Raw genomic sequence first — 26,028 nt, 5'->3', positions numbered from 1 at the left:
GAGAGGGTTCAGGTGGGTGCACCGTGTGTGTATGAAGAAGAGGAAGGGGAGGGGTGCGGCGGGGGAATTCACCTCTGGGTCTTTCCCAGGCCCCCACAATGCGGCTGGTGGTTTTAGCTTTTTCATGTTCATCTCTTCTGTTTGGCTCTTGACTCAATAAGTTTCCTTTAGTCAGGACTAAACAATTTGACCTGGGGGGGGTGACCACAAAATCGTTTTGTTTTTCCTTTTTTTATTCGGCCATTTCACACAATTCAGAAAAACCTGAAAGAATGATAGGCCTGTGTTTATGATATTATGAATGAAATGTGTGTTAAATGGAAGAACATCAAGATGTGATTGACTTTAGCCATGTTAATACAGTTGATTCAGCCCCTACCCGCTCATTTCATTTGGGAAAGACCCAGAGGTGAATTCCCCCGCCGCACCCCTCCCCTTCCTCTTCTTCATACACTCACAGTGCACCTGAACCCTCTCAGTCAGCAGGAGCGCCTGCAGCTGCAGGGGGCGCCAACTTGTTGTTTCCAATCCAGACTCTGTGATATGACAGATAGAATAGAAAACCTCGGTGCGGCACAGATTTCTTTCTTTTTTATTTTTTTACTCAGCGCTTGTGCGTCCCTTTTGTGTCATGAAAAAATGCCGCCCCCGGACAACTTCCCTGTCTGTCCGTGCCTAAAACTGCTACTGATTTCACCATAAAAATTAAATAAAAAAAACAGAATAGCCGAAAAATGAATCTTACTTTTAACCATAACAATAGCCACTTCGTAAATTCTTAGCATTCACAGACTGCAGTGTAACTTTTCCAAACTTAAACACTCACCTGACTGTTCGCACCAGCAGTGTTGTTGGAAGACGACACCATCGTTCCCTGAGGCACAACAGCAGCACCCACGCATTTGAGAGCTATGAGAGCATGGGAAATGATCACTTCTCACGTAGTGGTTGGGAAAACTTCTCATAATTGATCAGTCACTGTGTAATTTGTACACATTACTGATTGAAAGAGCTTTAGTAACTGAGTTTAAGCAGTTATGCATGACATGTTATCTAACCATTATCAAATAATACAGTGCAGGAGGTGTTTGATAAATTGTGTTTATTCCCAGGTTTCCTGAAGGCAACATGAAAAATGGGCCGTCTACAGCCTCCAGCGGCCTGCTGTCACTCATGATTCCCCGCCCCTCTCTGTGTAGCCACGCCCACCAGGCCAAAACAGGGCCAAAAGTCTGTAACTGAAAAATACAGATCCGAAAGTGAAAAAAAAAATCTGAAGCTGAAAGAAAAATCTGAACCTGAAGAAATTTTTGTACATTAATTAAAAAGATCTGAATGTGAAAAAAATGTAACCTGAGACTGAATGGATTTTTAAAAAAACAATAATTAAAAAAAATTACTGAAAATTCTTTAGTAAAGTTTACTCAGAAAAATTCTAAATAAAAATACCATTGGAGTTCAAGTTCTTACAAATATTCCAAACGTTTGATTTTATTTTAAATCCAAGTCTTTCCTTTTCAAAGTTCACTCTAAAAATTTGACTTTTGCTTTCAGTTTACATATTTTCAATTTCAAATTTTTCTTTTAACTACACAAACATTATGGCCCTTATTTAAGCCCATATATATATATATATATATATACGTTTAAGCCAATATACTTAAAAAGAACAATCTAATCAGCTTTGAAGAGATCGGTAGAACAGGACGTGACACAATTGTGTCTCTTCTTCTCTGTCCAAATTCCTTCCTCCATCCGGTACCGCCACCTACTGGCTTGTTTTAATCCGGTACTTCAAGCAAAAGCTTCTCATCCAACTAAAATCCACTCAATTCATCACAGGATGGCTGAACACCGGGATAAATTATTAATGGATTTTCTTGCTGAAATGAAACAGGAAATTCAACAACAGTTTTCCAATTAGAACCAGAAATTCCAAAATTCGGATGAAAAGATCCCATTTTTGGATGGAAAGGTCCTATCTTTAGATAAAAGAATAGATGCTATTAAGATGGCTTCCTGCCCTGGAAAGGTTTTAGTCCTCTCTTCTGCTGATTTGCCTCCAGATGAGGAACAAAACCTGCAACCAGATAACAAGCTCATTGACTCTGATCTCCAGGTAGTAGACCAAAAATCTGCTCCTGCTGTATTGATGACTGATTCATCCGACTGTGACAATGGTCCAGCGCCCCCTGGTGTCGAGTCTGCCAAGCTGTTCTTGGGACACCTGTCTCATGGGAGAGCTGGTAAGCCCCTGGTGTCGGTGACACTGGAACAGGTGCTCACCTGCAACGCTCTTCTGGACACTGGCTCAGACTACACCCTAATGTGCCAGTCTATTTTCAACCGCCTCTGCCTTGCAGCTGGAGGAGGAGTCAGACCTCCAGAACTCAGTGTGCAGTAACTGTCCATGTTTCCTCTCCTTGTAACATGATCTTGTCATCAGGTAGAATGTAAAATCCACCTCAGAGAATGGAATTTATGTCTGCCGGTGACCGGCGGACTGTAGGTCAGTTTTTAGGTGTAAACTGACCATTGCTGGACGTTACACGGACGATGATGGAATGATGGAAACAAAGTTTTATTATTGTTATTTAATTATTTATTTATTTCAGGCAATGGCACGTTTAAGTAAACAAGGTAAATATTATACTATTATAATATTATATTATACAAAGGCATAAACATACATGGCCATATTATTCTGCCCGAAAGGGAGTGGGAAGAAGAAAACTTATATAATCCCAGCCCCAAATCCCAATACAGTCCAAAAACAAATAAGAGTGTTGCTATTACTTTGTTTAACTATTTCTTTTTACATTTTTATAGCATGATGGCGTTACCACAGGCAACAGGTCATTTACAATTTACATTTTTACATTATACAATTTTACCGTTGACCACAATTCATATCAACAATGGTAAAAGACAAATACCAACAATTTTAACAGACAATATAGCAACAATTGTAAGGAACTGTAATAACATGTTTATGCTTTGAGACAGAGTAAAATGACAGATTAATTTAAAGACCCTCATCTCTACATTTTGACCAGACCTGATGTTTTTATAACTATTTAAATTGATGGACAGTTTGAATTTGCTTTTTTTGTAAGTCCAGTTTGTTCCAGAGTTTCACTCCACATACACACACATACACACACACACACACACAAAAACATTTCCGAGTGGTTTGGGCTCTCGGCAATGAAAAATATACAAATCCTCTCAAGGTATAAACTCGCTCTGGAGTTATAAAAAATCGTTGTAGGTTAGATGGTAATAATTTATTGAATACTTTATAGAGAACTATTACTGTATTATATTTTACGAGATCAACAAATTTTAGCAGCTTTGACTGTGTAAATAACTTACGGGTATGTTCCAAAAAACCAACCTTGTGGAAAGTCTAAATAATGTTAGTTAACTAAAAGCATATATATCCCCTATCATACATACATAGACGTTAAAGACTTAGTTCAGTGGTCTTAAGTATAAATTCTTGCTTTGTGAGTTAATCTCAAATAGAAGTTAACTACAGGTGAGCGAACACAACAGGATTTGGATTCTTATTTTCTGATATTTGAACATCTCACCTCTGATTGGCTAACAGCATCGCAACTCTACCAATGTCTCTGTTTGCTTTGCAACCTCGATGTTTTATCTCCACAAATAAAACAAGCCTGAAGGAGTTCTGCCGTGTGGTGTAGTTGCTAATGCTACCGTTAGTTTTCTACTAGACAATCCGGACAAACGCCCACTACACAGGGCATATTTTTATTTCCTCACACGTTGGGCCATACTAACAAAGAAAAGTCTCAAAAAACAAATGTCAGATCTGTATTATTTTGATATTGTGAGTGAGAGGAGAAGTAGCGGAAGAGTTTGATGTATAATAAGTGCATGGTGTGTAAAAGTAGTGTCATAGAGTAAAAACCGATAAGTTCTGATATTATATTTTAACTCCAATACCAGCTAGCCTAGAAATCTATACCAACCGTACAAATGGCAAAAACATTTTGCATTGCGGGTCTGTATAGAAATGGCTTACCAGGCTACATATCAGCCAATAACATTGCTAAATTGATGACAGAATTCCTCAGATCACCCTTATCAGATGTCAGTGAGTTTTATCTTCGTATCTGGGCCTCACGCGTCTTCTGCCGATGTTTTTTTTCTCCGGAAAGAAAAGAAAGTGTGTCATCTATGCTGCTGACTGCTGCTCCTGAGCTCTTCCGGGTTTTCTGGATCACCAATCCAAAACGGCTCCCAATGTGGAAAGGGCTTACAATCTGTGTGTGTGTGTGTGTGTGTGTGTGTGTGTGTGTGTGCATGTTTGCAGCTCGTCCTACGGTTCTCTAGCTCCCTGACAACTGAAGCCCTGCATCTCCAATGACTTGCACCACAGGGAGTCTTGTTTTGCATTAGCATTAAAGACGCATATGAAGCATAGACTGTGTAGTGTTACATCAATGCAGTGGATCACAAATCTTCTTTCTATCAACACACTGCAACAACAATGTGGTTTTGTGAATTTTTTTATTGATTTAATGCCGATTTTTGCAAATATCCTCCAAAACTGACTGGTGAAAGGAAAGAGGGAGGCATCACAGTCCTCTGCAGTGCCTTTCATGTTTCTAAGAAGCAACCGTGTGGCATCTAGGAAGCATTTGTCACAATATGAAGATTTCTTCTTTGGGCTGGTTTTGCATTAGAACATTTCTTCTGTGCAAGCAGGAAACCAGCTTGACGCATGTGATGCTTTCGGTGGGGCACAAATGTTCAACGCCATTATTCCTTGCAGTGTGCTAAAAAAACTGATTTTATCTTAAAAAAAGCAACAAAAGACTGCACATTTTGTAATGTTTTATTTATTCTGTATGAAATGATAAGTCAGATTACTGTTTTTTCATGCCTTTTATGCAGAGAGAGATTGCTGGTGTGAAGCGAAAAGGCAAGGCAAGTATCACCAGTGAGTAAGTGAGAGCGACTGCAGGGCCAGAGGAAACTGAGGCTTGGCTCTGACACAATATTTCACCATCTCACTCAGCAGCTGGTGACCCATCCAATCAGATATGGTTGGAAAAGCTTAGCGCGCACCCCCCCCCCCCCACACACACACACACACGTCAAGACTTTTCTTCTCTCATTATCCGCTGAGCGTCATGATTTACGTCTCCAGCAGTTAAACGTGGATGATGTTCCGTTTTAATCATCATGATGTGGATGAAGCGCAATTTATTTAACATCAATAAGTGATGCGGAGAAGAAAATATGACTTTTTGGGTGTTTTTGTTGAACAATTTCAAATGTTGATGCGCATTCCTCCCACATGTCTGTGTAGGTAATCAGTCATCCAGGTCATTGTAGTCTAAGGAGCTTTGAAAGAAAAGCGTCTGGACTTCTTTGAGTTGCTTGAACAACTATCAGCACAACTGATAGGACTGGTAGCTAACTCCACTTACTTCACATACGGCAACACAATATACAAACAAATGGAAGGCTTCGCCATGGGTGACCCGTTATCAGCCACCCTGTGCGAGTTTTTCATGGAAGACCTTGAACAAAAAGCCGTAGCCACCGCCCCCCCAAACTGCAAAATAAAACTATGGAAACGCTACGTAGACGACGTACTGGATATCATACTGTAAGGACAAACAGAAACACCAACACAACACTTGAATAACATTGACGACACGGGCAACATAAAGTTCACTTATGAGTTAGAAACAGAAGGCAGTATAGCATTTATGGATATGAAAATCACCAGGCAGACCGACGGGACCCTAAACATAAACACATACAGGAAACCAACACACACAGACCAATATCTATTATGGACATCAGAACACCCCACCATACACAACATGTCAGTAATCAGAACATTATATCACCGAGCAAACATAATAACAGAAGAGAGAGACCGTAAACAAGAAGACAAACACATACAACACGCTTTAAAGACCTGCGGATACCCGACATGGGCAATAAACAAAGGAAAACAACAAACAAAAACAGAAAGCAAAGAACAACCCAAAAAAAGAACCAGAAACCCAGAAAGACAAGAACCAAAACCAGTGATAACCCTACCATACATCAGAGGCATAACGGAAAAAATAAGAGCAACAATGAAAAAACACAACATAAACACACCAACAAAGCCATACACAACAGTTAGAAACAGACTTGTGCACCCAAAAGACAAAATACCAGCTGGACTTAAATGTGGAGTCATTTACGAAATCCCATGCAAACTGCAATAAAACATACGTAGGAGAAACCGGACGCCAACTCAACACACGAACAATAGAACACAGAAAGGAGTGCGAGAAAGAGGCAAATCGTAAACACACAAGATCAGCAAAAGAAGAAGCAGAAAGTACAATAAAGAAGTCAACCGTAACAGATCACTGCACAAGAGAAAACCATATAATGGACTGGGACAGCACACGGATCATAACCACCGAACAACAAAAATACAAAAGATGGATAAAAGAAGCTATCGAGATAAGGAGACGTGGATGTGGGACCATGAACAGAGACGATGGAGTTTACACGCTGGACCACGCATGGGACTGCATCGTCGGAGAGGGGAGAGCGGGCAGCAGAGGGCGACAACGTCCTCTGTTGCCCGCAGATAAACGGAGAAGGAAGTGACGCCACCATCAGCGTCAGCCTGAGGAAGTCTGCAGCCGCAAACGAAACGTAGCGACAAATAGAGTTGAGGAAAATAATCAAATAATCGATGCATCGGGATGCGGACATAAACGATTCTGCATCGTAGAAGAGTACGCCATCATCGATTATAGTGGAATGTAGTTTTGTTTTTTTAACGACAGCACCAGCGCAGCATCCAAATCTGTCAGAGTGAGCGTCCTCCACATTTACCAAGTGGTTCCGCCTTAATGTGGTACTGCAGGGCTGAGCGCTGGAGTTGTAACCTGAGACCGAACCGGAACCGAATCAGCCTGACCGGTTCTGTTGGATTTGGGCCGTGAATGAAGCGGGTTGTCACGTCGCGCGCTCCGCTCACTCCACAGCAACTGAGAGAGAGACATTGTCTGCTCACACAAGAGAGAGGATCGGAGGACGCTCCTCCAAACACACATTATTATTCTCATAATTGAATTATTATTTCTCCTGGAAGCGCTCAGCCAGACTGCTTGTTGTAATGTAGGGAGATCTGGTCTTGGGGAGGGGGCGGGGTCAGTGACAGCGGCTGCAGCTTGATCGTCTGTCTTTTATTTAGGGACACAGAGAAGTTAAAAGGAGAGAGAAATAGAAGATAGAAGTTCTTGTTCCACTTTATTATTTTGTTTCATGATGATAAACTGATGTTAAATTCTATTTAAAAAAAAACTGGGAGGAAGCTCATTTTAAGTTACAGGAGGTCTTGTTTCCTATCTGCTCCTCCAGAGACAGCATGGACATGAGGGTTACACAGGACAGGTTAGTGGAAAGGTTTGTAGTTAACTGGTTAGTGAAAGAGATCCATCAGCTGGGTAATTTAATCCTAATCCAGCCCACAGCCTTCTGCTGGTGTTATTATCAGAAAGAATAAAACACACATCTTAAATATTATTGGAAGTGTAGAATTTGTTTAATGTTGTATTATTTTCTGCATCAAACAGAACTTGATTCATTCTCCAACATTTCAGAAACGAACCACTGGGTTCAAATAAAATAAACTAAGTCAAACATTTCATTTGGTGTTATTTCTGACACCCTTCAACTGTGGCATAAATATTTGACTCTAGAGCTGCTCAGAGACATTAAACACTCACATATGAACCCATTATGTATTTTATTATTACATTATGTGTCCTGTAGGTTTTCAGCACTTTTTTAGATTTTGTGAGTTTTTACAAAGCGTGTTTTTCTCAGCCTGAGGTGTGGTGTTGAACGAGGAAACAGATTGCTTTACTTTGTTAAATCTTCTTAAATGTTTAAATGTTTTGTCCTAACCTGTTGTGGATGGAGAGATTTTGAGGGCTGGCAGGTTGTGTCAATTACGTTTTAGATAGAAAAATAAATAATAAAAAGCAAATATCTGACATCTTCTATTTGTCGATGAAAACAAATCAATATGAAATAATCGTGATGCATCGGGATATCGAATCGAATCGTTGACCCAATAATCGTAATCGAATTGAATCGGGAGACAAGTGAAGATTCACACCTCTAGCGACAAAACAGGTAAACAGAACTGCTCTGCATTTTAAAAAAAGAACTACAGCATGGAATTAGAGATACGACAAAGCAAGAACACACCTAAGATGAAAAAGTGAGATAGATGCTTTTACCCTCCTATTATGACCGATATTGTCCCCAATGGTCATTTGGTCCACTTCACTTAGCACTTAGCAATGTATGACTTATAATCCCAACAAAAAGCCCGCTTATGCACTACAGGGAACTGAAGCCCAGTAATTATGGCCATATTTCAGCAGACTTGGAGCTCCTTCCGTGCATCTCTTTGTCTCAGCGTAGCTATCTCATGGTCCTGTCTACCAAAGCTGCACACGGAGCAACAAATCTCTAAGTGGTTGTGCATAATGGAAACTAATCAATCTAATGCTGCTTCGTTGGGCTCGTGTAAAGTAGGCTCAAACATGTAGATGTTATCTGCGGAATCCTCACATTGATTACTTTTGGCAAACGAGGGAATTCTCGTCCCGCTCAATCCCCAGCTGTGCCTCTTCAAAATTCCGTCCACTCATCCGTCCTCTTGGAAGTATACGCTCAGTACTGAAAATCAATTTCAACATGATGGTCTTTTTAGCGTTAGCTCCCAACAGCGGTCTTTTGGGAGTGACGGGCTCAGAGTCCGAGGAGGTTAATGGTTTAAAGAAGAGGTCACAAGTAGCTTCATTCATTCAGCTCCATTATCAAAATTCTCCAGGAGTGTAGAAGAGTGCTCACGTGACTGGAGTCCTCCACTGAAACACCTCTGACACAAATAATTGGAATCAAGTGAGAGAGAACAAGAAAAAAATATCAATCGTGAAGCCAGATGGCCTCGCAGCACTCTGGAGCGAGCGTCTGCTGCATAGCCGGAGGGACAGCCACGAGTAACGGAAGTCCCGGTTCAGAGGCATCTACAGACGTCTAACTGGGATGCACACACCAGTTTAGCCCACCAGAGGAAAATGTACACTCTCCAGGGAAAGACCCCACACCAGTGCAGGTACTTTGTCACAACTCTGACGTCTTCATCTAATAAAGTGGCAGGAAAACACATGAATTACATGAAACAGTCAAAAAGGCACTGACTCTCAGATTTAACAGAATAAACTACCCTAAAATACACCCAGTTGACCCCATTTCAACCAAAATGTGTGAAATAAGCTGAACCTGATTTAAGGAAGTTAGAAATCAATTTCCCTCTGGGATTAATAAAGTATTTTTGAATTGAACTCAATTGAAAAAGCATAAAGAAAAATTCTAAATATAAATATCATTTCACCCTTAAGATGAATGTAAACAGGCTTACTGAGACCGCGGGTCTCCCCGTCATCATGAGTCACATGATAACGACTTTAAGGCACGAAGCAACAAACATCGACTCATCAGATCAGTTCTTGATCAGAACTGCTGAGAATCCATCCCGCTGTCTGAGGAGCGCTCGCCCCCTCTACAGGACAAACAACACAACTACAACGAGAGCCCAGCTGGTGACAAACAGCACTTCCCTTCAGAAAAGCACAAGAGGAATAAATTAATCTCTTTGTATAAAAACAAGAAATAATAAATGCAGATTATCCTACATTGTACAGCAAGTCATCAAGTTGTAAACTAGTGAATATTTATTTTTCCCCACCAAGTGCTTTTAGACAGTACAGGTTCCAGTCGTCCCAGCTGATCCTGATGATGAGAAGGCATCTGGGATTTTCAAATCCAGCCAGCAAATAAATCTGCTCACAATCCTCTCCTGGATATTATCGGTCTTAAGGAGGAAAATAAAAGTGAGCAGTTTATGACTTTACATCCTCTCCTCGAAAAACCACTTCTGGAGGAAGCTGTCGGAGCAGCGCTGCAGCGACGGGGCCGGTGTCCCGTTGTCCGTCTTATCCACAGCTTCAACACACTTCTGGCTCTGGACATGAAGCAGAGTCCCATCCTGGAAAAAATGATGAAGCCTTTTAGAACTAGATGATAGAACCAATGGGCTCGTGGATCACTCACACACCGACAGGAAGTTAAAGGTATGACTGAGCTGACTCCACCCTTGTTACCTTTGTTCCAAGTTTTTATATTCATTTACATTTAGATGGCATGGCAGACATTAGCATGCTAAAGCTACATTAGCACATGCTAAACAGCTCCAGGCTAAATACCGTAAATCCTCTAATACAGGCCCGGGCCTGTATTTGACTCAAGCTCATCAAGCTCCAGGCCTTTATTGGAAGGAGGGCCAGTATTAGAGGCAGGCCTCTATTTCTATTTGAGCAAAATGAACTAATGGTTCGCTGGAGTTTTTGACAATTAAAATTGCGCCCACATTTTCAAAGTTAAACACATTTCTTTTAACAACGGTAGTTTCTGCTGCAGCCCCCCCCCCCCCCCCCCCCCCCCTCGCGCAGCGGCCGCAAACTCACTGATGCGCCTGCAGCCTCTCGGAGTTCCTGCTGCTCTAAACATTAAAAAAATTATTTCATTTTCTGTTCCTCACTTCTGATTACCTTATATGGTGTCTGTTTATTGCAACCAGCAGGTACAAAAACTAACTTGTTTTTATTTGACTATTTTTCTGTCCTGCCTGTTTATTATCTTCCTGCATCTCCTCTCAGTCCTAAAGAGAAACTGCTACCTGGGTTCATATATATTCACCTTATGAGTTACCTTTGAACTGCAGTTCTAAAAGATCTACCGACCGCAAAAACAACGGAGTGCTCGCTGGCCACATCAGTTAGATGCGTCACAGAGGACAAAACAGGTGATGCGCCCCGATCCACAGCAGCGAAATGCATCAGGCACAAATAAAAGAATAAAAGACAGAAAACATAAAAGGAAATGAGCCGACATGAACGATCGCGTGTTAAAGTAGTTTTTGAGGTGGCGACACCTGATTTGGCCGTGCTCAGGACGCAGATGTCTGGAGCGCGTCAACAATCAGAGCTTTGCATGCGCAAGCTGGTTAAGGTTAGGATGGGGGTGAGGGGAAGGTTAAATTGCAAGAGGGTAAACGTCACAATTTGGTTAAATGTCCGTTTTACGGCGGGTGTCAGTGCCGACGCTCTGGCACAGCGCGTTGCTTCCCGACGCGCAGGAGCTTGTCACCTGCTGACAGCAGGCTGCTGTCTTTTCCGAGGACTGCATCTTGCCGGTCATTATCACGTGACAGCGACTAGTCGATGACGGGCATAAAAAGTCACTATAGAGCGGTGAAGTCGACTAGTTCATACAACCCCTGCTACCGCTCCCCAGAGTGTTCTGCAGCATAATCAGCACGTTCTCTTTGAACTTGATATCAAATTTTTGCCTCCTCTTCGTCTCCGCACGGTTAAAGTTACCCTCGCCGTCTATCACTGGCAAATCAAAAGTGAGACGGATGACACAACCGCCCCCCGTACTTGCTTGTTACCATATTCCACCTGGCCACAATAAAATACCGGCCATTATTCACCTCCGCCGACTCCGGCCAAAATATGATGCCCGGCCGATAAATGAATACAGGCCAGTATTAGAGGATTTACGGTAAACACGCATTCTGTCGTTGCTCTAGAACATCCCATGTTTCTGTCACGACACAAACTGTTTCAGTGACTTTTTTAACTATTAATAACGGCAGCTGCATGCTGATCTATAATTAGAATGCCCAGACAGAGTGCTTCTGCTGTTCTTAAACTTTCTGTTCAAACTACAAGATCACTTCTAGAGGCAGGAAACATGAATTATAATAACGAGCTTGTTTTCTACCTTTTGGAAGATAAATTTCTGGTCCAATGGAACGGGCTGTCCTCGCTTTTTGCACAGCTGGACAGTCAGGTAGGTGCTCACGTTGTCCCCCACGATGCACCCAGCTGGTGCTCGCGTGTTGTAGCTGATCTCACCATCTGATGTGTGTTCAAAAAACTGAGGGTGGAGAAAAAAAAACACACATTTAAAATTTACTATGAAACTAAAGGGAAAAAACCCAAAATGATGCTTTAGATCAGGCATGTGGGGCCCCAGAGGTGGGAAGTAACAAATTACATTTACTCACGTTACTGTAACTGAGTAGCTTTTTTGTGTATTTATACTTTAAGTTGTTTTTAAAATCTGTACTTTTACTTTTACTTGAGTATGTTTTTAAAAAAGAAATGTAATTCACTACATTTTAAATCATATCCGTTACTGAGTAAAAATAAATTATAGGCTTAATAAATTAAAAATATTGCGTGTAGCAGCGTCGGAACAGGAAGATGCACCTGCATGAGCGCCGCGTCACCATGGGGGGGTGTGGACGTGCACTTGATAATGAGGACAAACAAATTTTTACCGCAGCTTTGCTCAAAAACATCAGTTCAGTCCCTGTGATCCACTCGCTGTTTACCTCCTCTCTCCCTCCTCTCCTGTGGGTTGGAACCCGCACCTTTGCGCACCGGTGTGACGTCATCAGAATTCTGCTCGGTTCGGTAACCGGACTCGGTTCTGTGTTAGAAATGTGTTTCCCTACCGCTCTGCACGGATGCAACAAAATAATGTTTAGCGCTCCTAACAAGCGGATTCTCAGCGCTTTGCTCATAAAACAGAAGACCTGCAGGCCTCTGTGAGTTAAAACATCCTGATACTGTTCAGGTGTAAACATTGTGCTCCATCCCTGTGTTTGAACTCAGAAGATGCTTCTTGATGCCACAGATATGTGATGATTTAGCTTGTTTCTTTATTTTACTCCAGAATAAGAGATTAAATTATTACAAAAGCAGTTCAGTGTAGTTAAATTAGTCATGACGTGTGTGTGTGTGTGTGTGTGTGTGTGCGTGCCCGTGTGTGTGTGTGTGTGTGTGTGTGTGTGTGCGCGCGCGTGTCACGCATGCACACGAGTGTATTGTGAACTGGCGTTGTGATTTTTCACTACTTAGATGTAGCCATCCTTACGCTGACAAAAATGTAACTAAGTAACTTTTACTTTGAGTACATTTTATTTATGATACTTTTTACTTTTACTTGAGTAAAAATTTAGGAAAGTACTTTTACTTGTACTTGAGTGAAAAATTATCAAAGTATTGGTACTCGTACTTAAAAAGGAAATTTTAGTACTCTTTCCACCTCTGTGTGGCCCTCCTAGAGCTCCAGCAGGCTCTTCGTGAGTTTATATGCTCATGTGATGGATTCTCAAAGTTTCTAGAGCAGCCTGATGATGTAGTGATACTTTCTCATTTTTTATTTTGGGATTTTTACTACTAAGCCTTTTCGGACCTATTTAAAAAGAACGAAAGAACCATGTAATAATTTTTTGCATTTTTTTTAAACAAACTAAATTCACATTTGAGCCCACGAGGACTTTTAACATGATGATTTTGTCCCTCAACTTGAAAAGTCATGATATTTTTTATCAGAATGCATCCAAGATTCCTAAAAGGGAAAGGGAAATATGATCATGTGACACCCGTCCTGGCAGATCTGCACTGGTTACCGGTCGCTTTTAGAGTGCGTTTTAAAATTATTTTATTGGTTTTTAAGGCATTGAACGGGATGGCACCAGAATATTTATCTGACTTGCTACGGCCATATATACCTAGTCGTTCGCTCCGCTCAGAGAGTCACCATATGCTTCTAGTCCCCGCAACTAGGCTCAAAACAAGAGGAGACGGGGCTTTTTCGGTAGCAGGCCCAAAATTATGGAATGATGTGCGACTCTCCACGTCAGTAGAGGTTTTTAAGAAGGTGCTGAAGACCCGTTATTATAATCTGGCTTTTAAATCTGTGTGTTAACTGATGTTGTTTTGTATTTTGCTGGTTTTTTTATTTTTTTTTATTTGTTTCCTATATATTCTTTGTTTTCATCTTTTTTTTAGTTTAGTCTTGCTCAGCACCTTGGTGACATGATACATGTGTGTAAAGTACTTTTATAAATAAAGGTGATGATGATGATGAAAATGGGTTCAGCTTGTTTAAATTAATAGAATATAAAGACTTCTCAGTGTGTGTACATTATTTCTGTTATGTTAGGGATACAGCAGTCACTGAAATGAAGTTAATGACAGGACCCCACAAGTACAGCAGTGTGAGTGTGTGCGCGCGCGTGTGCGTGTGTGTGTGCGTGTGCGTCAGACAGCTCAGCCACGGAGGAGATCCGGATCTAAATTCCGCTGAGCTCCCTGTTTTGCTGACATTCACGGATGAAACAGTTGTGAAACGACGCCGCCTCTCTAGGTCAACACTACCGGCATCTTTAGCAAACTGGGATTGGTTCCCGGCTCCATTATCCAGGTTTGTCAGGAATCAGCCACAACTCCCAACAGGCAAGGACAAGATAACAGCAGTGAGGCTGGTGCTTCTCCAGTACCAGGAGGAGGATGAGGACAGGTTTGATTTAAGATGAACACTGATGAGTGGATTTATGAAATAATCTTTATATCTAAGAAGCTAGAATGTAAAGGTCATCAGGATCTCCCCAGACTTGCATTTGATTTATGTTCTTAGAGTTGGGGACAGCCTTGTTGTTTTATGAATGATTTAAACTCATCTAGTCTCTACTAATCCATGATGTTTCATGACTCTGACGTCCAGCAAGCCAAAACGTGCTGATTTATTTAGAATGAAGCCACCTGACAGGGCCTACCTGGTTCTGACCCATGCCGTGGCACGGATAGAGGATGACCCTTTGGCCCACGATTGCATTCTCATCTATGGGATTATAGTCGAAGCAGTAGTTGGTTTTCCCCCGGTTCTTCAGCTAGAAAACATCAGTAGCACATTTAAGCTTCACCTAAAACACGATCACACACACCGAGCCATCTCTGGACTGTTCTCACCATTCCAAACATTCCAGGCTGATCCTGTGGGATAAAGATGTCTGGGTAAATATTATCCAGGTACCATTTGAAGTTCTTGCATCCGAGCCTCTGTTTGAGCATCTTCCGCTCCGTCACGTCTCCAAACGCCTCCTTAAAAAGAAACGCACAAAAGGTGAGTCATGATTGAGAAACAACCTTCAGACAATGCTGCGGTGGCAGGGGTGTGTTCGTGTAATAGCGCAGTTATTATCAGGGTGTATAACAGGACACCTGTGTCATAATTATCCACAACACACCCTGAAACACTCCTAAATTCTAGTTGAGCAACAACAGGAGGTATTTGAGTAAGTTTTAATGTTTGCAAGCAACCAATAAAGTTCTAATGCAAATACTGGCGAGCACACGGTTTGCCACTGCCTGCATACGCTCACCACGCCTTCACAGCAGGGTGATGGGTGATGGCCGCCAGCCCAAACATGGCTCTAACAGGCTCTTCGTGGGTTTCTATGGTCATTAATTGCCATTACCAGAAAGAACGAGAGACAACATGGGCCGGTGAAGTTTAGCAGGGCGCTACCATGTGTCAGGTCAAACTGACCAGGAACAAAGCTCCACAGTAGCACTAGCAGGTCTGGGGTAATTAGGTGTTTGAGTCTTCGTGAGTCACGAGTGAATGAAATGCAAAAACCTGTAAAGAAGCACAGGTCTTGTTACAGGTTCGGCACCTGCAACCAGACCCTAATCTCTGGACATAATCTCAGTTTGAACCTTTGCCGTCTTCATATAATAAAATCTGTGGTGAACATGAAGTCTATTGAAGGTGGAGCTGATTATGTTTTCTGGGCCATTTTTTTCCCACACCACCTGAAATGCTCCTCACATACCGATGGCAGCCAATATATTAAACGTTTTGTCAAAACAAGTAATAATTTTAATCGTTTTTTAAATGTACGATCCTGGAAAAACCTCGTCCAATCGTTATGAACGTCTCACTCTTAATGATTGGATCCTGAGCCATCTATCAAACGCCCCTCCCACTCCTGAACAAACCCCTATTTGTTCAGCGGCTCCCGCCATCTTGGCTTGGAGCAGCTGAACAGGAAGTGAAGCCAGAGCTGGGCTAGCTTTTTTAGCTAGCATACTAACTTGTTTCGTAGCCTGAGCAGAAGTAGCGGAGGGGGTTTCCGGTGTAATAAGCCAGGTCCTCCTCACTGGATATTCGATCCAGGTCCCCGTGGCTTCTATCTCTTTAACGTTCCGTGGAGAAAGAGTCCGGAGAACTCCTGACCGGCGCCAAATACTGAGGAGTGCTTCATTAATCTGGAGGCTCCACAGCTGTTATATATGTGTTATATTAGGAATTATGGCCAAAAGGTTGCAAACAACTGGTCCAAATTGTAAAATAATGTTATTTTTTAAAGTTTTTAAATTGAAAATCTGTATCGACCCATTTTATTTCTATCCCACCACACATGTATCGATAAGCTAAATGTTTAATCATCATCCAGCGTCCATTACAGTTGGTGTTAAACCATTTTCTGCCGCCATTAGATTCTGTGATTGTTTTATTTCGGGGGTGAACCTTGGAATTGTTTGCTTTGTTTGTTTTTTCTACTAAAGAGCAGCTTGAACGGCTTTTTCCAGAACTGATTGCACCTTTAAACTGAACTTTGGTGCTGTAGTTGTAAGGTGTCATCCAAACACGCAAACTAATACAATTAGAAGGAACATAATGAAACTTGTACAAATGCAAAAGGCTGTAAGGTCATTAATGTAAATCAACATATAACATTTAATGAATAGGAGCAGCAGAGCTTGTTTTGGGCCATGATCCTTCACCTTTTGGCAAAGCTTCCTCCTGTCAGGAAGAAGAGCGCCACCTGATCTGTGCTTAGAGAGCATCTGCACTAAGTATGCTGTCACACACACACACACACACACACACACACACACACACACACACACACACACACACACACACACACACACACACACACACACACACACACACACCAATGCAAGCGCACACGAAGGGAAGGCAGGGAACCCTATGGGTCAGCACTGATCTCACCCTGTCTAGGAGAGGTGGGTGTCGCCTGCTGGCACGGAAAGGTGGTAATCACACACCAGTGTGCACAGTCATCCCCATCACCTCCAGTGTCTGCTGCTCATGTATCCCAAAAGTCACTTCATCAGGGGAGCCTTTTACACCGCAGTGCTGTGTGTGTGTGTGTGTGTGTGTGTGTGTGTGTGTGTGTGTGTGTGTGTGTGTGTGTTAGGGCTGCTCAATTAATCGAATTTTAATCACGATTACGATCTGAGTTTTGAACGATTATAAAAACAAAACAAGCTGATTATTTGCTCCTCCCACTTGCGCTGCCCTGAGTTGCAAATGAAGCGCTCCTCCCACAGTGTTGCCAACTTGGCGACTTTGACGCTATTTCTAGCAGCTTTTCAGACCCCCTTCTTGACTTTTTAAATCTTAAAAGTACCTAGCGAACACCTCAGAAACATCTCTGGTAACCCTTAGCTACTTTCTGGATAACTGTCGTCGACATTTCCTGCAGGTTAGCTAAACACTCCGCCTGCGCTCCGGACCGTTCTTCAGGACATTAGGAAAGGGAATGATGTAGTGATGTGTCAGTCGCTAAAGAAACGGCTCTCGGAGCCGGCTCCCTGTTGGAGTAACCAGAGTGAGTGACACACACCGTACCTGCGGACTCCTGAGCCACTAAAAACGGCTAAATGTGCGCGTGCGGCGCGCTAAACACACGTGCAGCTTGCCCGATTGCTTAGACCGGGTTGGGGGGGGGGGGGGGGGGGGGTGCAGCTGTGGTTGGGACAATTATTACATTAACTGATGGACTTGTAAATAAATAGTTTATAAATAAGGTAGAAATAAGTTCCTCACGCTGATAAATAATAACTAATCTCTCTGAGGACACGGTGCTAGCGCACTCTCCTACAGCACCTTGACACGACTCAATAAATGTTATGCAACATTTAGTGAACAGCAATTTATTTGTTATAAATGCCACTGTATAATTCTTGTTGTCAGTATTTGCAAGATATTGGTATTTGGGTCTGCACTGGTTAGACTTACATGAGTTAAACCAAGGTCTATAGCCCTTGGGTCATAGACTATGAGCTATAAGTATATTGGTCTTTTTATACTGGGAATCAGGAGTTATTTTAGTGATCATCTTGTTTTTTATTTTTGTCCTGATTGTGCCCTGAGCAATTTTATGACTGAATAAAAACAAATAAAATCAACATAAATTGAAAAATCGTCCTAAATAATCGAGATCTCAATTTCAGTCACCATAATTGTGATTATTACTTTTGCCATAATCGAGCAGCCCTGTGGGAAATGCACAAAGAGTTAGTCTGCTGGTGAAATCATCAATCAACCGGAGTGCAGCTGGGATAAACATGTCGCTTTTGCAATCTTTCACAAGTAAACCCTCGCTGTCCAAACACGCCTCGATGCCCGCTCAAACAGTCACTTTGCTGGTGTCCAACTCCCCTCCAGCTTCCTCTCGCCATCTGTGGAGACTCACCAGTCGTGCGTGGGGGCTGCGGTGGTAGAAGATCTCCTTGTATTCATCCATCCAGACCTCTGCTGCCCTCACGCTGTTTGCCAGCGCTTTGCTTCGTGAGTAAGGGGCCTTTTTAGGGAACACGTGTCCCACGTGGGAGCACGGGTGGATCTCCAAGCTGCCTCCGCATTGCCAAATCTGAAAAGCCATCAACCAGAACACGAGGATTTGGTTCACTTGTGGCCGCTGATTCGATCAGGCCGCATAGAGCACAGAAAAACGGCTTTCGTTACAGAAACAGATTTTTGCTTTCATCCCTTTGGGGAGACTGAAACCCCTCGTGGAGAGGGCGGTTCGAATTCTTCAGTGCAATCAACGTGTTGTTAACTAGCGCCGCAGCTATAATTCATGCATTGTGGTTTGCAGGGAAATTTAAACCAAAACAAAATGTCTTACTGCTAAAATCAGTGTGCAGATTATTTAGATTTACATCAAGCTAGCAGCTTTTTGTAAACACATGCAGTATTCAGTATGTGTACATAAACACAAGTAAATGGTTTCCTACCCTGAAGGAGAACTCCAGGTTTTCTCCTCCCCACACCTCCATGCCCGTGTCATAAGTCCCCAGGTAATGGAAGTAGTCCTTTCCCACGGAAAATAGACCTCCTGCCATAGTGGGAGACCTAGAGGGAGAGAAATGCTGTCACCAAACTCAGCATGTGAGGTGTGGGCAAGTACTCGTGTCACTAAAGGTGCAGTGAGGAGACCTGATGACGTCGGTGGGCGAGCTTCTACGTTTCTGCTCGTAATCTGGAACAGCGTGCCAAGTAAAGACCAGCCGCCAGTCAAAACCGCCGATCTGAGGTTCGCCGGAGTTACCCAGATACTGGAAAGTGTCCCAGTCGATCACGTCGATGACGGGACACACCACAGCCGTCGGCTCCTCTTTGATCCTTGTGGAGACAAAGAAAAACTATTTTTTAAAAAGAAGAATCCTAATTTGAAGGTTTTTGCATCGCATTAGCTGCAGCCGATTGTTGAGCTAGCATCTCCGTCAGAGACAGCAGAGCTGCAGCTGCTGGTACAGGTACAGGTGTGGTATGTTTATTTCCTTCTCACCTGTGGAGCAGAGGCTCTAACCAACCATCGTGGCACTCGCAGTGACAGTCCAAAAACGTCAGCACATCGCCCGTGGCGATCGAAGCCCCGAGCAGCCGAGCCCGCACCAGGCCCTCCCGCTTTGTGGCTCGGACCAGACGCACCTTCCTCAAACTTGAAATGTATTTCTCCAACGGCTCCTTCAAATGATCTTCAGAGTGGAAAAAAGAAAAGTAACCATCTTTTCAAATTAAAGCAAACGCTCTACAAGCCGGTTTTGGTCAAAATACAGATCATTCTACAAAACTGGATCTTATTTATAATTTATTAAAGCAGAAATCTGGAGTTTTTCCCAGTTCAGGAATTTTGTGTGATTATTATTATTATTATTTTAATCCGTAGAAGTAATAGTTTGACCCTGCACTGTGATATAATACGTTTTATTTTTCCATTTTTTAGCTGGTTTAGTTAGCTTGTACTTAAAGCTTTACCTCCCCTAAGTGCACTTCACAGAAGGATGCAGGGCACAGTGCGAGTATTGGGATTGGGACATCGTGCGGAGAACCGGGAAGTGACAGGATAGGGGCACTTCAAAGGGCCAATCAAAATTCAGCAGGGACTAATGCCCTTTTGGCTCCGCCCCAGAACTGCCAATGGTTTTAGCTCTGTTGGATGGCTAGAGAGGCGTGTTCACCAATGAGGGGTGTTGCTTCCAGGCATAAACGTGGATGTAGAGAAAGGAGCTTAAGGTGCAACCAGGGTGCAACCAAACTTCCTGCCTCTAGATGGTGCCATCTAAAAAAAAACTCCAGATTTCTGCTTTAATGGACGTTTGTTCTGTGGTTGATGAGAACAAAGGGTAGGGAAGGTTCAAGATCCATTACGTTTGACAACCACCACCTGACAGAGTCTCTGCACGATTCCAACAGGAAAGAAAGGATTAAATCTATTTTTGAAAAGCATTAACACGTTTGTCCTTTTTACTGTGCAGCACTTTGGTCAGCTGTCATGCTGTTTTTAAACGTGCTATATAAATAAACATGGTGTGGTAAGTAACCTCGAATTTGAACAGATTTAAATGTGTACATCAACAGAATAAGATTTTCCTTTCCGATTCTTCTTTCACTTCCCTGCACTCACGCTATCTGACAAACTCAATGACAGCAACCTGTCCAAGTGAGCACCTATAACAAGCTTTCTGTCTTTCATAACTGTCGAGTCAGCCAGCGTTCCCACCCACAGCCTCTCCCGCCTGTCCATCAGTCCGTCTAACTCGAATGTGGAGTCTCACCTCTGTCACTGTAGTCATCCACCAGCACCACCTCTTTGAGAAGGATGTCAGGGGAAGTCTCTAGCACACTGTGGACGGTCCTCAGCAGGGTGGACCAGGCCTCGTTGTAGAAAGCAATCACCACAGATGTTGTCGGCAAGGACTTGTAGTCGTACTTGAGATCTCTGCATCTGGAATGAAACAAGTTGTTAGGGTACCATTAGGTTATAATAAGTTCAATCTTGAGGGTGTTCACCTACTTTCCTAGTTATGGCACGGCTGTAATAATATGGAAGAAATACAGTGTCACCAAAATGTGACATTTGTTAGACTTTAAATTATTTTTCTGTGAAAATTTGTATAGGGCTATTGTTTACTTGAAGTACACCAGCAAATACTTCATCTGTAAAAATTCAATAAAAGAATTTCAACATTAAATTTTCCTCATCAAAAAATAAATCAACAGCAAAATTTCTAAAACAACGAGGAGAAGCTGCTGGTGACCCAAACCAAAGAAACCATCACTGATGAACCCAGCAGCTTTTAGATCATCAAGTCACGCTTCCCTGATCACGTGACACCAGTTGACTGATCGAGTTTGAATCAAAGACGAGCTCGACTAGTTTGGCTTGGGTCACAAAGGTCACCTTGTTTGTGCTTGAAATTCAGTTGTTGAATATTTGCTGATGTAACTTTTACGTTGAAATCTGCTTTTGGGTTTTTCACAATAAAATTCAGTTGTTGAATATTTGCTGATGAAACTTTTACGTTGAAATCTGCTTTTGGGTTTTTCACAATAAAATTCAGTTGTTGAATATTTGCTGATGAAACTTTTACGTTGAAATCTGCTTTTGGGTTTTTCACAATAAAATTCAGTTGTTGAATATTTGCTGATGTAACTTTTACGTTGAAATCTGCTTTTGGGTTTTTCACAATAAAATTCAGTTGTTGAATATTTGCTGATGTAACTTTTACGTTGAAATCTGCTTTTGGGTTTTTCACAATAAAATTCAGTCGTTGAATATTTGCTGATGAAACTTTTACGTTGAAATCTGCTTTTGGGGTTTTCCACAATAAAATTCAGTTGTTGAATATTTGCCGATGAAACTTTTACGTTGAAATCTGCTTTTGGGTTTTTCACAATAAAATTCAGTTGTTGAATATTTGCTAATGAAACTTTTACGCTGAAATCTGCTTTTGGTTTTTTCACAATAAAATTCAGTTGTTGAATATTTGTTGATGAAACTTTTACGTTGAAATCTGCTTTTGGGTTTTTCCACAATAAAATTCAGTTGTTGAATATTTGCTGATGAAACTTTTACGTTGAAATCTGCTTTTGGGTTTTTCACAATAAAATTCAGTTGTTGAATATTTGTTGATGAAACTTTTACGTTGAAATCTGCTTTTGGGTTTTTCCACAATAAAATTCAGTTGTTGAATATTTGTTGATGAAACTTTTACGTTGAAATCTGCTTTTGGGTTTTTCACAATAAAATTCAGTTGTTGAATATTTGCTGATGTAACTTTTACGTTGAAATCTGCTTTTGGGTTTTTCACAATAAAATTCAGTTGTTGAATATTTGCTGATGAAACTTTTACGTTGAAATCTGCTTTTGGGTTTTTCACAATAAAATTCAGTTGTTGAATATTTGCTGATGAAACTTTTACGTTGAAATCTGCTTTTGGGTTTTTCACAATAAAATTCAGTTGTTGAATATTTGCTGATGAAACTTTTACGTTGAAATCTGCTTTTGGGTTTTTCACAATAAAATTCAGTTGTTGAATATTTGCTGATGTAACTTTTACGTTGAAATCTGCTTTTGGGTTTTTCACAATAAAATTCAGTTGTTGAATATTTGCTGATGTAACTTTTACGTTGAAATCTGCTTTTGGGTTTTTCACAATAAAATTCAGTCGTTGAATATTTGCTGATGAAACTTTTACGTTGAAATCTGCTTTTGGGGTTTTCCACAATAAAATTCAGTTGTTGAATATTTGCCGATGAAACTTTTACGTTGAAATCTGCTTTTGGGTTTTTCACAATAAAATTCAGTTGTTGAATATTTGCTGATGAAACTTTTACGCTGAAATCTGCTTTTGGTTTTTTCACAATAAAATTCAGTTGTTGAATATTTGTTGATGAAACTTTTACGTTGAAATCTGCTTTTGGGTTTTTCCACAATAAAATTCAGTTGTTGAATATTTGCTGATGAAACTTTTACGTTGAAATCTGCTTTTGGGTTTTTCACAATAAAATTCAGTTGTTGAATATTTGTTGATGAAACTTTTACGTTGAAATCTGCTTTTGGGTTTTTCCACAATAACATTCAGTTGTTGAATATTTGTTGATGAAACTTTTACGTTGAAATCTGCTTTTGGGTTTTTCCACAATAAAATTCAGTTGTTGAATATTTGCTGATGAAACTTTTACGCTGAAATCTGCTTTTGGGGTTTTCCACAATAAAATTCAGTTGTTGAATATTTGCTGACGCAACTTTTACGTTGAAATCTGCTTTTGGGTTTTTCACAATAAAATTCAGTTGTTGAATATTTGCTGATGCAACTTTTAAGTTGAAATCTGCTTTTGGGTTTTTCACAATAAAATTCAGTTGTTGAATATTTGCTGATGAAACTTTTACGCTGAAATCTGCTTTTGGGTTTTTCACAATAAAATTCAGTTGTTGAATATTTGTTGATGAAACTTTTACGTTGAAATCTGCTTTTGGGTTTTTCCACAATATAATTCAGTTGTTGAATATTTGCTGATGAAACGTTTACGTTGAAATCTGCTTTTGGGTTTTTCACAATAAAATTCAGTTGTTGAATATTTGTTGATGAAACTTTTACGTTGAAATCTGCTTTTGGGTTTTTCCACAATAAAATTCAGTTGTTGAATATTTGCTGATGAAACTTTTACGTTGAAATCTGCTTTTGGGTTTTTCACAATAAAATTCAGTTGTTGAATATTTGCTGATGAAACTTTTACGTTGAAATCTGCTTTTGGGTTTTTCACAGTAAAATTCAGTTGTTGAATATTTGCCGATGAAACTTTTACGTTGAAATCTGCTTTTGGGTTTTTCACAATAAAATTCAGTTGTTGAATATTTGCTAATGAAACTTTTACGCTGAAATCTGCTTTTGGTTTTTTCACAATAAAATTCAGTTGTTGAATATTTGTTGATGAAACTTTTACGCTGAAATCTGCTTTTGGGTTTTTCCACAATAAAATTCAGTTGTTGAATATTTGCTGATGAAACTTTTACGTTGAAATCTGCTTTTGGGTTTTTCACAATAAAATTCAGTTGTTGAATATTTGCTGATGAAACTTTTACGCTGAAATCTGCTTTTGGTTTTTTCACAATAAAATTCAGTTGTTGAATATTTGTTGATGAAACTTTTACGTTGAAATCTGCTTTTGGGTTTTTCCACAATATAATTCAGTTGTTGAATATTTGCTGATGAAACTTTTACGTTGAAATCTGCTTTTGGGTTTTTCACAATAAAATTCAGTTGTTGAATATTTGTTGATGAAACTTTTACGTTGAAATCTGCTTTTGGGTTTTTCCACAATAAAATTCAGTTGTTGAATATTTGTTGATGAAACTTTTACGTTGAAATCTGCTTTTGGGTTTTTCCACAATAAAATTCAGTTGTTGAATATTTGCTGATGAAACTTTTACGCTGAAATCTGCTTTTGGGGTTTTCCACAATAAAATTCAGTTGTTGAATATTTGCTGACGCAACTTTTACGTTGAAATCTGCTTTTGGGTTTTTCACAATAAAATTCAGTTGTTGAATATTTGCTGATGCAACTTTTAAGTTGAAATCTGCTTTTGGGTTTTTCACAATAAAATTCAGATGTTGAATATTTGTTGATGAAACGTTTACGTTGAAATCTGCTTTTGGGTTTTTTCACAATAAAATTCAGTTGTTGAATATTTGTTGATGAAACGTTTACGTTGAAATCTGCTTTTGGGTTTTTTCACAATAAAATTCAGTTGTTGAATATTTGCTGATGAAACTTTTACGCTGAAATCTGCTTTTGGGTTTTTCACAATAAAATTCTGCTGTTGCATGTTTACGGATGGATATTTAGCTGGTGTAAAACATTTCAAATGCAGAATAAAATTTCTATGTCTACAAAAAATAAATACTATTTCTTCCTTATCAAGAGGCACACAAACACAAACTTTGCTGGAGAATCCAAACTGCACAAACTCTCTACACTTCCCACAATGAGCAAAAAAAAGTGTATTTTAGAGTGTTGGACGTCCAGTTACTCACAGAGGATTCCATTTCTCGGGCAGTCTGCGGTGCAGTGACACTTTGTCGCTGACATAAACGTTGATCTGGTGTCTATCGATACTTTCCTGCTCTTTCTTCTTCTCCTCTTCGTTCAGATTCAGCTTCACGGCTCTGCCCATTTCTCCCAGGGCATACGTATCCAGGGGAGGCTTCTCGTAGACGGGCTTCTTCAGCTCTTCGTTGTCTACTTCTCGCCTCCTGGGGGTTTCTTCACGTCGGTTTGTAGCACCAGCTTCCCCGGGGTGGCGTCTGAAGAATATTAAATACCCGAATAAAGTCACTCCTAACAGAACAAGCAGCTTGGGTCGATTCCTTCTCCCGCACACTGCCATCGTGTCGCTCCCTTGCGGTTTTGGCCAAACTTTGGTCGAGTTTTCATGCCCTTAAACGCCCGGACTTGGGTGTCATTATGCAGGCCAAGAGACTAGTTGGTGCACTCCAACTTCTCCATGTTTCCGCTTGAATGCGTCAGGTTGATCTCGCATACTTCCTGGTAAAAATGCAATAAATCCTCGGTGTGCGTTTACGACGCGCGTGCGGCCGCAGAGTCCTCGAAGTGTGTAACTTCACGGGCGACAGTGTAAAACACTCCTCCTCCTCCTGGACGAACTCCAACCGTGTCCAAGTGTGACGGGATTAACGAACTGGGATTAGACGAGCTGCTAATGTCTATTTAGCAAATCTACGGAAATTAAAAATTCCAGAACCTGTTTGTTCAGTTTTTGTCAACTAAATTAAAGCTAGGTTTACTAACATACACGGAAGTAGCCGCGTCAAAACGCAACTTTGAGTGTAGCGTTTCATGTATGAAAACTTTTACTTTGTTGCAAAATTTATGTTCGACACTAGTTATCGTCGTTTCCTGTTTCGGATA

At 40.9% G+C, this 26,028-nt stretch overlaps 1 protein-coding gene across 2 annotated transcripts; it reads right to left on the bottom strand.

The window, feature by feature from the left end:
• Positions 1-9,714: 9,714 nt before the first annotated feature.
• Positions 9,715-25,652, bottom strand: galnt12 (UDP-N-acetyl-alpha-D-galactosamine:polypeptide N-acetylgalactosaminyltransferase 12). Of its 2 annotated transcripts, XM_015973310.3 has the most exons (10): positions 25,134-25,652; positions 20,871-21,040; positions 19,601-19,790; positions 19,249-19,434; positions 19,047-19,164; positions 18,503-18,679; positions 14,961-15,092; positions 14,768-14,881; positions 11,920-12,075; positions 9,715-10,120 (listed from the first exon to the last, which is right to left on the bottom strand). In XM_015973310.3, exons 1-10 carry the CDS (start codon positions 25,484-25,486, stop codon positions 9,983-9,985), a joined length of 1,734 nt encoding a protein of 577 aa, XP_015828796.1. In that variant the 5' UTR covers positions 25,487-25,652; the 3' UTR covers positions 9,715-9,982. The 2 variants fall into 2 exon arrangements, with proteins under 2 accessions (XP_015828796.1, XP_070403757.1); XM_070547656.1 differs by lacking the exon at positions 18,503-18,679.
• Between the last annotated feature and the right edge of the window lie 376 nt (positions 25,653-26,028).

This window comes from Nothobranchius furzeri, chromosome 19, assembly GCF_043380555.1.
Source record: "Nothobranchius furzeri strain GRZ-AD chromosome 19, NfurGRZ-RIMD1, whole genome shotgun sequence".
In the NCBI taxonomy this organism is placed as follows: Eukaryota; Metazoa; Chordata; class Actinopteri; order Cyprinodontiformes; family Nothobranchiidae; genus Nothobranchius; species Nothobranchius furzeri.
This window is presented reverse-complemented; position numbering and strand designations above follow the sequence as displayed.

Excerpts from the sequence above, each read along its gene's own strand:
- galnt12 (XM_015973310.3), bottom strand. The coding sequence starts at position 25,486 with ATGGCAGTGTGCGGGAGAAGGAATCGACCCAAGCTGCTTGTTCTGTTA. Across the intron at positions 12,076-14,767 it reads ACGGCATGGGTCAGAACCAG|TTTTTTGAACACACATCAGA; the intron begins GTAGGCCCTGTC and ends CTCCACCCTCAG. Across the intron at positions 10,121-11,919 it reads AGAAATTTATCTTCCAAAAG|GATGGGACTCTGCTTCATGT; the intron begins GTAGAAAACAAG and ends CATTTTTTCCAG.